Here is a 16,494-nt window from a genome sequence, read left to right on the forward strand (position 1 = left end):
ACATCTCATTTGGACCTGAGGTCTTACTTAATTTTAAGCCTGTTAAAACTGCTAATACCTCCTCTCTCTCAATGCTACTTTGTTCAAGCATATCACAGTCCCCCTCCCTGACTTTATAGCTGCATCATTTTTCTCCGTAGTGAATTTAAGACCTCACCTACATCTTCTGTTTCCACAGATATAATCCTACCTTAGTCCCTAAAAAGCCCTACTCTTTCCCTGTTACACTTGCCCCTCATATTCTTATAAAGCAAATTTGAACTTTCTTTTATTTTACCTGCCAGTGGCTTTTTTTTTGTTAATGTTCCCACTTCACTCTCCTGATTTCTTTTTTGAGTTACCCCTAGCACTTTTGATATTCCTTTCTATTCCCCTCTAGGGCTTCTGTCGCTTGAGCCTTCAGTATCTACCACAAATTCTATCAAATTTTGTGGAGTCCTGGACATCGGTTTTAGTGATGAAGAGATATGGACAGACTGCGGCTGTTTTCCTTACAACAGAGGAGATTGACAGGGGACATGATTGAGCTATATAAAATTATAAGAGGGGTAGATAGGGTAGACAGGAAGAAACTTTTCCCCTTGATAGAGAGATCAATGACAAGGAGGCATGGATTTCAGGGAAAGGGCAGAAGGTTTTTTTGTTGGACTATTGATCCAAAATTCAGCTAATGATTTGTGGATCCAGGTTTGAGTCCTGCCATGGCAGCTGGTGGAATCTGAATTCAATAGAAATATCTGGAATTAAAAATCCACTGGTGACCATGAAACCATTGCTGCTTAGTGGAAAAACCTACCTGGCTCACTAATGTCCTTCAGGTAACTCCTCGACCCAACCATCTTTAGCTGCTTCATCCCTCCATCATAAGGGATATTCGTTGATGATTGCACATTGTTCAGCACTATTTGCATCTCCTCAGATACTGAAACAATCCATGTTCAAATGCAATGAGATCTGGACAATATTCGACTTGGGCTGAAAATCAGCAAATATTAATGCTACATAAATGCTAGGCAATGACCATCTCCAATAAGAGACAATCTAATCATTTTTGAAATTCAACGCCTCACTGAATCCCTCACTATCGACATCCTTGGAGTTACCATTGACCAGAAACCCAACTAGACTCACCATATAAACACAGGTGACTACAACAGCAGATCAGAGACTACGAATACTGTGTCGAGTAACCCATCTCCTGACTCCCAAAGCCAGTTTACTCATCTACAAGGCACAAGTCAGGAATGTGATGGAATACTCCCCACTTGTTTGTATGCTTGCAATTCCAACAGCACTCAAGATGCTTAACATCATCCAGGACAAAACAGCCTACTTGACTGATATCACATCTACAAGCATTCACTCTCTTCCATCCACTCAGGAGTAGCAGTGTGTCCTATCTACGAAATGCACTGCAGAAATTCACCACAGATCCTTCAACACCACCTTCCAATCACATCATCTGCTTCATCTAGAAGGACAGGGGCAGCAGATACATGTGAACACCACTATCTACAAGTCCCTCTCCAAGCTGCTCACCATTCTGATTTAGAAATAAATCGCTGTTCCTTCATTGCCACTGGGTCAACATCCTGGTATTCTCTCCCATAAAGGCATTGTGGGTCAACCAACAGCATATGGACTGCAGCGGGTCAAGGCAGCTCACCACTACCTTCTCAAGGGCGACTAGAGATGGACAATAAGACATCCCAACTCCTATACTCAATGTTATGACCAATAAAGGCAAGCATGTCAAACGCCTTATTCACCACTCTGTCTACCTGAGACTCCACTTTCAAAGAACTATGCACCTGCACCCCTAAGTCTCTTTATTCAGCAACACGCACCAGGGCCCTACCATTAACCTGTCCTGGCTTGCCTTACCAAAATGCAACACCTCATATTTATCTAAATTAAACTCCATCTGCCACTCCTCAGCCTATTGGCCCAATTGATCAAGGTCCTGTCTTCACTGTCCACAACACCACCTACTTTGGTGCCATCTACAAACATATTAACCATACCTCCTATATTCTCATCCAAATCATTTATATAAATGACGAAAAGCAGTGGACCCAGTACTGACCTTTACAGCACATTACTGGTTAGCCAATTATTTTTGCATTTCTGTTAGATTTGCCTACATATCTTTTTATCTCTCCCTGGCTGTTTGAAGGTTTATCGCACATTCCCAGCAATGGAATTGCCCCCTTTTTGTTTTTGTTTTTTCCACATAGCCTCTTTTGAGAAACTCTCTAAGATATCATGCCTCCTTATTGCAGTTATCGGTTCCTCGATCAATATTGCCACACTTCCTCTTCTTTTACACCCCTCCCTCACCACTATTTTGATTGAAGATTTTATACCCCAGATTACTGACCTGCCACTCATGCCCCTCCCTCAACCAGTTCTCCATGTTAGCAACAATAGCTCATCTCCATGTGATAGTTATGTGTTAGCCATTGGTTATGAGGAAAGATTGGACAAACTTGGTTTGTTTTCACTTGAACATCTAAAGTTGAGAGGTGACCTGATACATGTTTACAAAATGATGAGATCAATGGATAGAATGGCTCGTAGAAGTCTTTTTCCCAGGATAGAAATGTCAATTCTAGAAGATATAGATTTAAAGTAAGTGGGGGTAAGTTTAAGGGAGATGAGAAAGGCAAGTCTTTTATACAAAGGGTGGTAAGTGCCTGAAGGTGTTCCCACCGAGGGTGGTGGTAACAGATTCTCCTGTTCCTTTGATGCTGCCTGACCTGCTGCGCTTTTCCAGCAACACATTTTTAAGGTGGTAACAGATACAATAGCAACGTTTAAGAGGCACACTGAGAGAAACATGAATGGACAGGGAATAGAATAATTCAGAACACATAGAGCCATATGGTTTTTAATTTAGAAAGCCATCATGCATCAGTGCAGTCTTGGTGGGCTGAAGGGCCTGTTCTGTGCTGTACCGTTCTATGTATCTTTGTAGTGTCAATCACTACCCTCATTCATTTGCCTTACACACGAAACTCCTCACACCAAAATAAATGCCATCTTGCCTGTCATGCTCGCTTGTACCTTAACAATATCGGCACTCCTTTCAGATAGACTTGATTTTGCCTATGCATTTGCCTATGCATCACTTCTTACTGTACCTTCAGTCTGTATCCCACCCCCTGCCAAATTATTTTAAATCCTCATCAATAGCACTAGCAACTCATCCCCAAGGATGTTGATTCTATTGTGGTTCAGACACAGCCCACTAGACTTGTACAGGTCCCACCTTACCCAGAAATGGACCGAGTGATTCAGGAAACTAAAGCTCTTCCTGTTACACCAACCACACATTCATCTGCTCACTTTGCCTATTCCTATATTCAGTAGCACCTGGCACCAAGAATAATCCAGAGATTGTAAGTCCATAGCTCCCTAAGGATGGCAACACAAGTGGATAAAATGGTAAAGAAGGCATACAGCATGCTTGACTTCATCAGTCGGGGAATTGAGTACAAAAGTTAGCAAATCATTTGCAGCTGTACGAAACTTTAGTTAGGCCACATTTGGAGTATTATATGCAGTTCTGGTCACCACACTATAGGAAGCATATGAAAACTTTGAAGAGGATGCAAAAGAGGTTTGCCAGCATGTTGCCTGGATTGGAGTGTATTACCAATAAGGAGAGGTTGGATAAGCCTGGATTGTTTTTGCTAGAGCATTGGAGACTGAGGGGGAGCCTAAGAGAACTATATACAATTGCGAGACATGGATTCGGTGGATAGTCAGTCTTTTTCCCAGTGTGGAAATGTCAAATACTAGGGAGCTTAGGTTTAAGATGAAAGGGGGCAAGTTTAAAGATGTGTGAGGCAAGATTTTTTACATAAAGGGTGGTAGATGCCTGGAATATGCTTCCATGGGAGGTGGTAGAAGCAGATATGATAGAAACATTTAAGAAACTTTTAGACACATGAACAGGCAAGGAATATTAGGAAGTGAACCACCTAAAGGCAGATTGGATTGGTTTAGAATGGCATCATGGCCAGCACAAATATGGTTGTTTTGCTCTATGTTATATGTTTTATGTACAACCTTTGAGGTGCCACTTTACAATCTTCTACCCAGCTCCCTAAATACTTGTTTCAGGACCTCATCCTTCTTTCTCTCTGTGTCATTGGGACCTGTGTGAACCACAGTCTCTGACAACTCCCCCTCCCCCTTCAAAATGCCTGGCAGCCATTCAGTGACATCCTTGATTCTGGCTCGAGGGACGGAACACACTGAATATGTCTAGGTGAGCAAAAGAAGTGGTCTGGCCAACAGACTTAGCAAGCAGCCGAGAACTGGAGTGGACAGATTCAGACTAAAAGCGGACATTGTATCAATCATGCTGTAAAAATGTTTAAGTAACCTCTTGTGTGATTGATGGATTTTGTAGACAGTATAATTTATCATACCATAACTGTTGTTCTGGGAGTGTGGTGAGAGATGTTGCTTTGTCCTTTTGCTGCCCCGCAAATGCCAGAACAAAAGAGCCCAGTAAAAGATACCTCGATCATCTAAACTGGATTATTCCTCCCAGTGCAGAATACACACCATTGTTGAGTCACGTCTTTGGCTGCAGAAATGCCTGTACCTCTCACTATTGAGTCTCCTACCACCATGCTCTTCCCCACTTCACTTCCACCCTTGTGCACTCAGCTTTGGCTGAACTGTCACCCCATTTTCTAACACACAAAAGAAAGTTCTCAAGTGAGATGCTCTCTTGGGCTTACCTGCCTGCTTTTCTTCTTCTGACCAGTGGTCACCCAAACCCCCTCTGACTACACTTCCTTAAATTGCGAAGTGACCTCATCTAAAAATATGCTCTCCCAGTAATTCTTAGCCCCACAAGTTCATTGTAGTCCCTCCAACCATGCTCTGAAGTCCAGAACTTAAGTAAATGAAACTGATGGCAGTACCTGTAGATGTGGCCAACCAGATTTCTAGGAACATCTAATACTCACATACCTTGTTATCTGCTGACTCTGAGCCCACATATTGGCAAGGTGGTTAAAATATGCAATTTTATTTTTTCGCATTGATCCATTCAGTCTGATCATGTGGTCCTTTGCAGTACATAAGAGAGTTACACAGGCGTGGTGTCCACACGATTTTTTGTTATCCGCTGGAAGTCTGTGTTCCTTTTCCTCCAAGAGAACAAGGACTTGATATATACAAGTCAGATCAGCTTGTGTCAATTTGCAAGTTTATTGGCTTTCCTTCCTGGGATATAATTTTTTCAGCCATGGACATGTGAGAGATGCAAAGATCTCTTTCAATGATATTGCACCTTTCACAATATCATACAGGCTGAAATTTATTTAGCAAAGTGGATATGCTACTGGGAGGGAGGGATTCAGACACCAGGATAAGTGGGGCTCATTCTAGGTAGGTGGGACCTCTACAAATAGGATGGTCTACACCTGAACCAGAGAGGTACCAATATCCTAGGGGGGAAATTTGCTATTGCTCTTCGGGAGGGTTTAAGTAGGGGGATGGGTAGCTCCAGTGTACAGGAGGCTGAGAACAGTGAGGTCACAAATAACGTTTCAAGATCGCAGGAGTGTACCAGCAAGCAGGAAGGTGGTCTAAAGTGTGTCTACTTCAATGCCAGGAGCAACCAGAATAAGGTGGGTGAACTTACAGCATGGGTTGGTACCTGGGACTTCAATGTTGTGGCTATTTTGGAGACATGTGTAGAGCAGGGACAGGTATGGTTATTGCAGGTTTCAGGGTTTAGATGTTTCAGTAAGAACAGGGAAGGTGGTAAAAGAGGGGGAGGTATGGCATTGTTAGTCAAGGACAGTATTATGGTGACAGAAATTATGTTTGATGAGGACTTGTCTACTGAGGTAGTATGGGTTGAGGTTAGAAACAGGAAAGGAGAGGTCACCCTGTTGGGAGTTTTCAATAGGCTTCCGAAAAGTTCCAGAGATGTAGAGGTAAGGATAGCAAAGATGATTCTGGATAGGAGCATAAATAACAGGATAGTTGCTATGGGAGACTAACTTTCCAAATATTGACTGGATAGTTCGAATACTTTAGATGGGTCAGTTTTTGTCCAATGTGTGCAGAAGGGTTTCCTGACACAGTATGTAGATAGGCCAATAATAGGGGAGGCCACATTAGAATTGATACTGGGTAATGAACCAGGCCAGGTGTTAAGATTTGGAGGTAGGTGAGCACTTTCATGATAGTGACCACAATTCGGTTACATTTACTTTAGCAATGGAAAGGGATAGGTATATACCGCAGGGTAAAAACAATGACTGCAGATGCTGGAAACCAGATGCTGGAGGACTAGTTCCACCACAGAACACACCAGATGGCCTCCTTCTTTAGAGACTGCAATTTCCCTTGCCACGTGGTTAAAGATGCCCTCCAACGCATCTCGTCCACATCCCGCACCTCCGCCCTCAGACCCCACCCCTCCAACCGTAACAAGGACAGAATGCCCCTGGTGCTCACCTTCCACCCTATCAACCTTCGCATAAACCAAAATCATCCGCCGACATTTCCGCCACCTCCAAAAAGACCCCACCACCAGGGATATATTTCCCTCCCCACCCCTTTCCGCCTTCCGCAAAGACCGTTCCCTCCGTGACTACCTGATCAGGTCCACGCCCCCCTACAACCCACCCTCCCTCCTGGCACCTTCCCCTGCCACTGCAGGAACTGTAAAACCTGCGCCCATACCTCCTCCTTCACCTCTATCCAAGGCCCTAAAGGAGCCTTCTACATCCATCAAAGTTTTATCTGCACATCCACTAATATCATTTATTGTATCCATTGCTCCTGATGCGGTCTCCTCTACACTGGGGAGACTGGACGCCGCCTAGCAGAGCGCTTTAGGGAACATCTCCGGGACATCCGCACCAATCAACCACACCGCCTCGTGGGCCAACATTTCAACTCCCCCTCACACTCTGCCGAGGACATGAAGGTCCTGGGCCTCCTTCACAGCCGCTCCCTCACCACCAGATGCCTGGAGGAAGAACGCCTCATCTTCCGCCTCGGAACACTTCAACCCCAGGGCATCAATGTGGACTTCAACAGTTTCCTCATTTCCCCTTCCCCCACCTCACCCTAGTTCCAAACTTCCAGCTCAGCACTGTCCCCATGACTTGTCCGGACCTGTCCTACTTGCCTATCTCCTTTTCCACCTATCCATTCCACCCTCTCCTCCCTGACCTATCACCTTCATCCCCTCCCCCACTCACCTATTGTACTCTATGCTACTTTCTCCCCACCCCCACCCTCCTCTAGCTTATCTCTCCACGCTTCAGGCTCTCTGCCTTTATTCCTGATGAAGGGCTTTTGCCCGAAACGTCGATTTCGCTGCTCCGTGGATGCTGCCTGAATTACTGTGCTCTTCCAGCACCACTAATCCATATACCGCAGGGCAAGAGTTATAATTGGAGGAAAGGCAATCATGATGCGATTAGGCAAGATTTAGGATGCATAGGATGGGGAAAGAAACTGCAGGGGATGGACATAATTGAAATGTAGAGCATGTTCAAGGAATAGTTCCTGCGTGTCCTTGATGAGTATGTACCTGTCAGGCAGGGAGGAAATGGTGATTTACTAAACAAGTTGAATCTCTTGTCAAGAAGAAGGAGGCTTATGTAAAGATGAAACATGAAGAGTCATCCAGGAAGGACGTAAAAAGAGAATTAAGAAGAGTTAGGAGGGGTCATGGGAAGCTTTTGGCAGGTAGGATCAAGGAAAACTCTAAAGCTTTCTATAGATATGTCAGCAATAAAAGAGTAACTAGAGTAAGATTAGGGCCAGTCAAGGACAGTAGTAGGAAGTTGTGCGTGGAGTCTGAGGAGATAGGAGAGGCACGAAATGAATATTTTACACCAATATTCATACAAGAAAAAGACAATGTTGTTGAGGAGAATACTGAGATACAGGCTATTAGACTAGACGGGATTGAGGTTCGTAAGGAGGAGGTGTTAGCGATTCTGGAAAGTGTGAAAATAAATAAATCCCCTGGGCCAGATGGGATTTATCCTTGGATTCTCTGGGAAGCTAGGGGGAGATTGCAGAGCCTTTAGCTTTGATCTTTATGACATCATTGTCCAGGATACTGGAGGATAGAAAATGTTGTCCCCTTGTTAAGAAGGGGTGTAGAGACAACCCTGACAGTTATAGAACAGTGAGCCTTACTTCAGTAGTGGGTAAAGTGTTAGAAAGGATTATAAGAGATAGAATTTAAGGAATAATTTGATTAGGGATAGTCAACACGGTTTTGTGAAGGATGGGTCTTCCCTCACAAACCATATTGAGTTCTTTGAGAAGGTGACCAAACAGGTGGATGAGGGTAAAATGGTTGATATGGTGTATATGGATTTCAGTGAAGCGTTTGATAAGGTTCCCTATGATAGGCAATTGGAGAAAATACACACGCATGGGATTGAGGGTGATTTAATGGTTTGGATCAGAAATTGGCTAGCTGGAAGGTTGACAGTAGTGGTGGATGGGAAATGTTCATCTGGATTTCAGTTACTGGTGGTGTACTGCAAGGATCTGTTTTGGGGCCACTGCTGTTTGTAATTTTTACAAATGACCTGGATGAGGGTGTAGAAGGATGGGTTAGTAAATTTACAGCTGACACTAAAGTCAGTGGAGTTGTGGACAACATGGAAGAATGTGCAAGTTACAGAGAGACATAGATAAGCTGCAGAGCTGGGCTGAGAATTTAATGCGGAGAAGTATGAGGTAATTCACTTTGGAAGGAATAACAGAAATACAGACTACTGGGCTAATGGTAAGACTCTTGATAGTGTGGATGAGCTGAGAGATCTCAGTCTCCAAGTGCATAGATCCCTGAAAGTTGCCAGCCAGGTTGATCAGGTTGTTACGAACATGTACGGTGGGTTAGTTTCTATTGGTAGAGGGATTGAGTTTCAGAGCCATGAGGTCATGTTGCAGCTGTACAAAACTCTGATGCGGCTGCACTTGGGGTATTGCGTACAGTTCTGGTCACCACATTATAGTAAGGATGTGGAAGCATTGGAAAGAGTGCAGAGGAAATTTACTAGGATGTTGCCTGCTTTAGAGGAGAGGTCTTATGAGGGTAGGCTGAGGGTCTTGAGGCTGTTTTCGTTAGAGAGAAGATTAAGAGGTAATAGTGTGGGATATAAATGAATTAATGTTATTTCTGCAAGTATAAATTCTGATACAGAATAGGAATGAGAAAATACATATTCAGCAAAAAGAAAGCATGAGACATGAATACAGAACAATGGTGGATATATGGGCAAACAGGAAAGCATCTGTTTCCCCTCCTCAAGACACAGGAACTAACCCTAATCAAAGAGGTCAAAGTGGCCTCTGGATGGAAATAGATGCTGATAGAAGAAAAGATATGCCTAATCAATAACCTACGGTAGACTGACGTCAAACACCCTTATGGGAGTCAGAGATAAGAGTTTGTCACGGACAAGACAGGATAAACAGAAGTTTTGTGATCAGTCTTAAGGAAATGAGTGACGTAAGCGAAGCAGGGAACAGACAATGGAATAAGGAAAAATATGGGGATTCAAACTGTATAAATTTCGAGAGTTTGTTGGATTTAGTGTGCATTTTGTCATTGCCTTACCTGGTAATGAGACAAAGCACCCACCTATAGGTGTATAAATAAATGGCGGATTCAGATATTTGTCTCGGACTGAAATTATTAAAGTGAGTGAGCTTTTGTTTCTCACAATAGAGACATATAAGATAATCACAGGGTCAGATAGGGTGGACGGTGAGAGCCTCTTTCCTCAGATGGTGATGGCTAGCACAAGGGGCATAGCTATAAATTGAGGAGTGACAGAAATAAGAGAGAAAGTGAGGACTGCAGATGCTGGAGATCAGAGCTGAAAATGTGTTGCTGGAAAAGCGCAGCAGGTCAGGCAGCATCCAAGGAACAGGAGAATCGACGTTTCGGGCATAAAAGAAGGGCTTATGCCCGAAACGTTGATTCTCCTGTTCCTTGGATGCTGCCTGACCTGCTGCGCTTTTCCAGCAACACATTTTCAGAGTGACAGATATAGGATAGATGTCAGAGGTAGTTTCTTTACTCAGAGAGTAGTAGAGGCATGGAATGCCCTGTCTGCCACAGTAAGCTCACCAACTTTAAGGACATTTAAATGGTCATTGGATAAACATGTGCACGATAACGGAACAGTTTAGGTTAAGATGGGCTACAGATTGGTTTCACAGATCAGCACAACAGTGAGGGCTGAAGGGCCTGTACTGGGCTGTAGTGTTCTCTGTCACAGACATCATATCTAGCCAACTGTCACCTTTCCATAAATATACAAAGGACAAGTCAACCAACCCTGATTCATTTAAAAACCTGGTTTAATGCAGTAGAAGTACAAAAGAATGTACCAACTCTCCAGTTGGTCTTTTTTTTAAAAAAAACGTTAATATATTCAAGTAGTTTGTAATTGCAGTAGTTTCCATCTTCGGTTTCTCACTGAGAGGTAAGAGAGAGCCATTATCATGATTGATGAGGTTTTAATGATGAATGTTGTTGAGTTTAGGACACGGTGTGGATATTTCAGGTCGGTTTATTAATGTGTTTACTGACCCTTGGGCCGGATCCTGAAGTGAGAAATACTTGTTTTTTCAAAAAAAAAACACACGATTTCTACTGAAGGACACAGTTATCACCGAAGTGAATACCCGAGCTTTTGACGGTGAGACCGTGCGAATAATTTTAAACCTAACTCACCCCTCCCCCTCTTGTCGGCCCCGGCGGACAGGATCCGCTTTCCCCCGACACGCAGAGCCCGCGTTTTATGTTCCCGCTTCCAGGGCCGCGAGTCGCCGCCGCCGCCGCCGCCTCCGCTGCTCGAGCCCGAGCCGTTAGCGCGGTCACAGGTAAGGCCCCGGCGCGAGCGGGAGGGGGTCGCGAGGCGGAGGAGCAGGGGCCTCCCCGGGGGGGGTGGATGTGGAGGGTCCGCAGGCGCTCGGAACCGCTTCAGGATTCAACGAACGAGAGTCTGAGGCTCAGGCCCGAGTCCATGGGGGAAGGGAAACAGAGAGATCCCCCTCCCCCTGAGGCAGAGAGAGAGAGGTCCCCCTCTCCCTGGGACAGAGAGAGAGAGATCCCCCTCCCCCTGGGACAGAGAGAGAGAGAGCGAGAGAGATCCCCCTCTCCCTGGGACAGAGAGAGAGAGAGATCCCCCTCTCCCTGGGACACAGAGAGAGAGAGATCCCCCTCTCCCTGGGACAGAGAGAGAGAGAGAGATCCCCCTCTCCCTGGGACAGAGAGAGAGAGAGAGATCCCCCTCTCCCTGGGACAGAGAGAGAGAGAGAGAGATCCCCCTCTCCCTGGGACAGAGAGAGAGAGAGAGATCCCCCTCTCCCTGGGACAGAGAGAGAGAGAGAGAGATCCCCCTCTCCCTGGGACAGAGAGAGAGAGAGAGAGATCCCCCTCTCCCTGGGACAGAGAGAGAGAGAGAGATCCCCCTCTCCCTGGGACAGAGAGAGAGAGAGAGCGAGAGAGATCCCCCTCTCCCTGGGACAGAGAGAGAGAGAGAGCGAGAGAGATCCCCCTCTCCCTGGGACAGAGAGAGAGAGAGAGCGAGAGAGATCCCCCTCTCCCTGGGACAGAGAGAGAGAGAGAGCGAGAGAGATCCCCCTCTCCCTGGGACAGAGAGAGAGAGAGAGCGAGAGAGATCCCCCTCTCCCTGGGACAGAGAGCGAGAGAGATCCCCCTCTCCCTGGGACAGAGAGCGAGAGAGATCCCCCTCTCCCTGGGACAGAGAGCGAGAGAGATCCCCCTCTCCCTGGGACAGAGAGCGAGAGAGATCCCCCTCTCCCTGGGACAGAGAGCGAGAGAGATCCCCCTCTCCCTGGGACAGAGAGCGAGAGAGAGATCCCCCTCTTCCTGGGACAGAGAGCGAGAGAGAGATCCCCCTCTTCCTGGGACAGAGAGCGAGAGAGAGATCCCCCTCTCCCTGGGACAGAGAGAGAGAGAGAGATCCCCCTCTCCCTGGGACAGAGAGAGAGAGAGAGATCCCCCTCTCCCTGGGACAGAGAGAGAGAGAGAGATCCCCCTCTCCCTGGGACAGAGAGAGAGAGAGAGATCCCCCTCTCCCTGGGACAGAGAGAGAGAGAGAGATCCCCCTCTCCCTGGGACAGAGAGAGAGAGAGAGATCCCCCTCTTCCTGGGACAGAGAGAGAGAGAGAGATCCCCCTCTTCCTGGGACAGAGAGAGAGAGAGAGATCCCCCTCTTCCTGGGACAGAGAGAGAGAGAGAGATCCCCCTCTTCCTGGGACAGAGAGAGAGAGAGAGAGATCCCCCTCTTCCTGGGACAGACAGAGAGAGAGAGAGAGATCCCCCTCTTCCTGGGACAGAGAGAGAGAGAGAGATCCCCCTCTTCCTGGGACAGAGAGAGAGAGAGAGATCCCCCTCTTCCTGGGACAGAGAGAGAGAGAGAGATCCCCCTCTTCCTGGGACAGAGAGAGAGAAAGAGATCCCCCTCTTCCTGGGACAGAGAGAGAGAGAGAGATCCCCCTCTTCCTGGGACAGAGAGAGAGAGAGAGATCCCCCTCTTCCTGGGACAGAGAGAGAGAGAGAGATCCCCCTCTTCCTGGGACAGAGAGAGAGAGAGAGATCCCCCTCTTCCTGGGACAGAGAGAGAGAGAGAGATCCCCCTCTTCCTGGGACAGAGAGAGAGAGAGAGAGAGAGATCCCCCTCTTCCTGGGACAGAGAGAGAGAGAGAGAGATCCCCCTCTTCCTGGGACAGAGAGAGAGAGAGAGAGAGATCCCCCTCTTCCTGGGACAGAGAGAGAGAGAGAGAGATCCCCCTCTTCCTGGGACAGAGAGAGAGAGAGAGGGAGATCCCCCTCTTCCTGGGACAGAGAGAGAGAGAGAGATCCCCCTCTTCCTGGGACAGACAGAGAGAGAGAGAGAGATCCCCCTCTTCCTGGGACAGACAGAGAGAGAGAGAGAGATCCCCCTCTTCCTGGGACAGACAGAGAGAGAGAGAGAGATCCCCCTCTTCCTGGGACAGACAGAGAGAGAGAGAGAGATCCCCCTCTTCCTGGGACAGAGAGAGAGAGAGAGATCCCCCTCTTCCTGGGACAGAGAGAGAGAGAGAGATCCCCCTCTTCCTGGGACAGAGAGAGAGAGAGAGATCCCCCTCTTCCTGGGACAGAGAGAGAGAGAGAGATCCCCCTCTTCCTGGGACAGAGAGAGAGAGAGAGATCCCCCTCTTCCTGGGACAGAGAGAGAGAGAGAGATCCCCCTCTTCCTGGGACAGAGAGAGAGAGAGAGATCCCCCTCTTCCTGGGACAGAGAGAGAGAGAGAGAGAGATCCCCCTCTTCCTGGGACAGAGAGAGAGAGAGAGATCCCCCTCTTCCTGGGACAGAGAGAGAGAGAGAGATCCCCCTCTTCCTGGGACAGAGAGAGAGAGAGAGATCCCCCTCTTCCTGGGACAGAGAGAGAGAGAGAGATCCTCCCTCTTCCTGGGACAGAGAGAGAGAGAGAGATCCCCCTCTTCCTGGGACAGAGAGAGAGAGAGAGATCCCCCTCTTCCTGGGACAGAGAGAGAGAGAGAGATCCCCCTCTTCCTGGGACAGAGAGAGAGAGAGAGATCCCCCTCTTCCTGGGACAGAGAGAGAGAGAGAGATCCCCCTCTTCCTGGGACAGAGAGAGAGAGAGAGATCCCCCTCTTCCTGGGACAGAGAGAGAGAGAGAGATCCCCCTCTTCCTGGGACAGAGAGAGAGAGAGAGATCCCCCTCTTCCTGGGACAGAGAGAGAGAGAGAGATCCCCCTCTTCCTGGGACAGAGAGAGAGAGAGAGAGATCCCCCTCTTCCTGGGACAGAGAGAGAGAGAGAGATCCCCCTCTTCCTGGGACAGAGAGAGAGAGAGAGATCCCCCTCTTCCTGGGACAGAGAGAGAGAGAGAGATCCCCCTCTTCCTGGGACAGAGAGAGAGAGAGAGATCCCCCTCTTCCTGGGACAGAGAGAGAGAGAGAGATCCCCCTCCCCCTGGGACAGAGAGAGAGAGAGATCCCCCTCCCCCTGGACAGAGAGAGAGAGATCCCCCTCCCCCTGGGACAGAGAGAGTGAGATATCCCCCTCTCTCTTGGGACAGAGAGAGAGATCCCCCTCTCCCTGGGACAGAGAGAGAGAGCGAGAGAGAGATCCCCCTCTCCCTGGGAGCAGAGAGAGAGAGAGAGAAAGAGATCTCCCTCTACCTGAGACAGAGAGAGAGAGAGAGAAAGAAATCCCCCTCTACCTGCGACAGAGAGAGAGAGAGAGAGAGAGATCCCCCTCTCCCTGGGACAGAGAGAGAGAGCGAGAGAGAGATCCCCCCTCTCCCTGGGAGAGAGAGAGAGAGAGAAAGAGATCTCCCCTCTACCTGAGACAGAGAGAGAGAGAGAGAAAGAAATCCCCCTCTACCTGCGACAGAGAGAGAGAGAGAGAGAGAGATCCCCCTCTCCCTGGGACAGAGAGAGAGAGAGATCCCCCTCTCCCTGGGACAGAGAGAGAGAGAGATCCCCCTCTCCCTGGGACAGAGAGAGAGAGAGATCCCCCTCTCCCTGGGACAGAGAGAGAGAGAGATCCCCCTCTCCCCTGGGACAGAGAGAGAGAGAGATCCCCCTCCTCCCTGGGGACAGAGAGAGAGAGAGATCCCCCTCTCCCCTGGGACAAGAGAGAGAGAGAGATCTCCCTCTCCCTCTCTCTCTCTCTCTGTCCCAGAGGAGGAGGATCTCTCTCTCTCTCACTCTCTGTCCCAGAGGAGGAGGATCTCTCTCTCTCACTCTCTGTCCCCAGAGGAGAGGGGGATCTCTCTCTCCTCTCTCTGTCCCACGGAGAGGGGGATCTCTCTCTCTCTGTCCCACGGAGAGGGGGGATCTCTCTCTCTCTGTCCCACGGAGAGGAGGGATCTCTCTCTCTCTCTGTCCCACAGGAGAGGGGGATCCTCTCTCTCTCTGTCCCCAGGGAGAGGGGGATCTAGGGGGATCTCTCTCTCTCTGTCCCAGGGGAGGGGGATCTCTCTCTCTCTGTCCCAGGGAGAGGGGGATCTCTCTCTCTCTCTGTCCCAGGGAGAGGGGGATCTATCTCTCCTCTCTCTGTCCCAGGGAGAGGGGTATCTCTCTCTCTCTCTCTGTCCCCAGGGAGAGGGGGATCTCTCTCTCTCTCTCTGTCGCAGGTAGAGGGGGGATCTCTCTCTCTCTCTCTCTCCTGTCGCAGGTAGGAGGGGGATCTCTTTCTCTCTCTCTGTCCCAGGGAGAGGGGGACCTCCCTCTCCCTGGGACAGAGAGAGTGAAAGAGAGAGAGAGATCCCCCTCTCCGTGGGACAGAGAGGGAGAGAGAGAGAGAGAGAGATCCCTCTCCCCCAGGACAGAGAGTGAGAGAGACATCCCCCTCCCCCTGTGACAGAGAGTGAGAGCGAGAGAGATCCCCCTCCCTCTGGACAGAGAGGAGAGAGAGAGAGAGATCCCTCTCCCCCTGGACAGAGAGAGAGAGAGATCCCTCTCCCCCCTGGGACAGAGAGAGAGAGAGAGATCCCTCTCCCCCAGGACAGAGAGTGAGAGAGACCCCCTCCCCCTGTGACAGAGAGAGAGAGAGAAATCCCCCTCTCCGTGGGACAGAGAGAGAGAGAGATCCCCCTCTCCGTGGGACAGAGAGAGAGAGAGATCCCCTCCCTCTGGGACAGAGAGAGTGAGAGAGAGAGATCCCCCTCCCCCTGGGGCAGAGAGAGAGAGAGATCCCCTCTCCCTGGGGCAGAGAGAGAGAGAGAGAGAGAGAGAGATAGATGCCCCTCCCCCTGGGACAGAGAGAGTGAGAGTGAAAGATGCTCCTCCCCCCTGGGACAGAGAGAGAGAGAGAAAGGGAAATCCCCCTTTCCCTGGGACAGAGAGAGAGATCCCCCCTCCCTCCTGGGAGAGAGAGAGAGAGAGAGATCCCTCTCCCTCTGGACAGAGAGAGGAGGAGAGAGATCCCCCTCTCCTGGGACAGAGAGAGAGAGAGTGATCCCTCTCCCTCTGGGACAGAGAGAGAGAGATCCCCCTCTCCCTGGGAGAGAGAGAGAGAGATCCCTCTCCTTCTGGGACAGAGAGATAGAGAGAGAGAGAGAGATCCCTCTCCCTCTGGGACAGAGAGAGATAGAGAGAGAGAGAGAGAGATCCCTCATCCCCCTAGGACAGAGAGAGAGAGAGAGAGATTCCCTCTCCCCCAGGACCAAGAGAGAGAGAGAGAGAGAGAGATCCCCCTCCAATGGGACAGAGAGTGAGAGAGAAACATCCCCCTCCCTCTGGGAGAGAGAGAGAGAGGAGATCCCCCTCTCCCTGGGAGAGAGAGAGAGAGAGAGATCCCACTCTCCCTGGGACAGAGAGAGAGAGAGAGAGATCCCCCTCTCCCTGGGACAGAGAGAAAGAGAGCGATCCCAATCTCCCTGGGACAGGGAGAGGGGATCTCTCTCTCTGTCCCAGGGGAGGGGGATATCT

At 49.0% G+C, this 16,494-nt stretch overlaps 1 protein-coding gene across 3 annotated transcripts in view; it reads left to right on the top strand.

The window, feature by feature from the left end:
• Window positions 1–10,323: 10,323 nt before the first annotated feature.
• Window positions 10,324–16,494, top strand: part of esd (esterase D/formylglutathione hydrolase) — a 40,001-nt gene continuing 33,830 nt past the window's right edge. The window contains exon 1 of one of the 3 annotated variants that reach the window (XM_087993037.1): window positions 10,324–10,505. Coding sequence is in view for 1 of the 3 variants with exons in the window: in XM_087993035.1 (XP_087849161.1) it covers window positions 10,824–10,905 (82 nt within the window). In the remaining 2 variants the exon portion in view is untranslated. Of the gene's footprint in view, window positions 10,506–10,590; window positions 10,722–10,772; window positions 10,906–16,494 lie in introns of those variants that run through there. The other 2 variants (XM_087993036.1, XM_087993035.1) reach the window with 2 other exon arrangements.

This window comes from Chiloscyllium plagiosum, unplaced genomic scaffold, assembly GCF_037043375.1.
Source record: "Chiloscyllium plagiosum isolate Xiang-an unplaced genomic scaffold, Cpla_swu_hap1 HiC_scaffold_12, whole genome shotgun sequence".
In the NCBI taxonomy this organism is placed as follows: Eukaryota; Metazoa; Chordata; class Chondrichthyes; order Orectolobiformes; family Hemiscylliidae; genus Chiloscyllium; species Chiloscyllium plagiosum.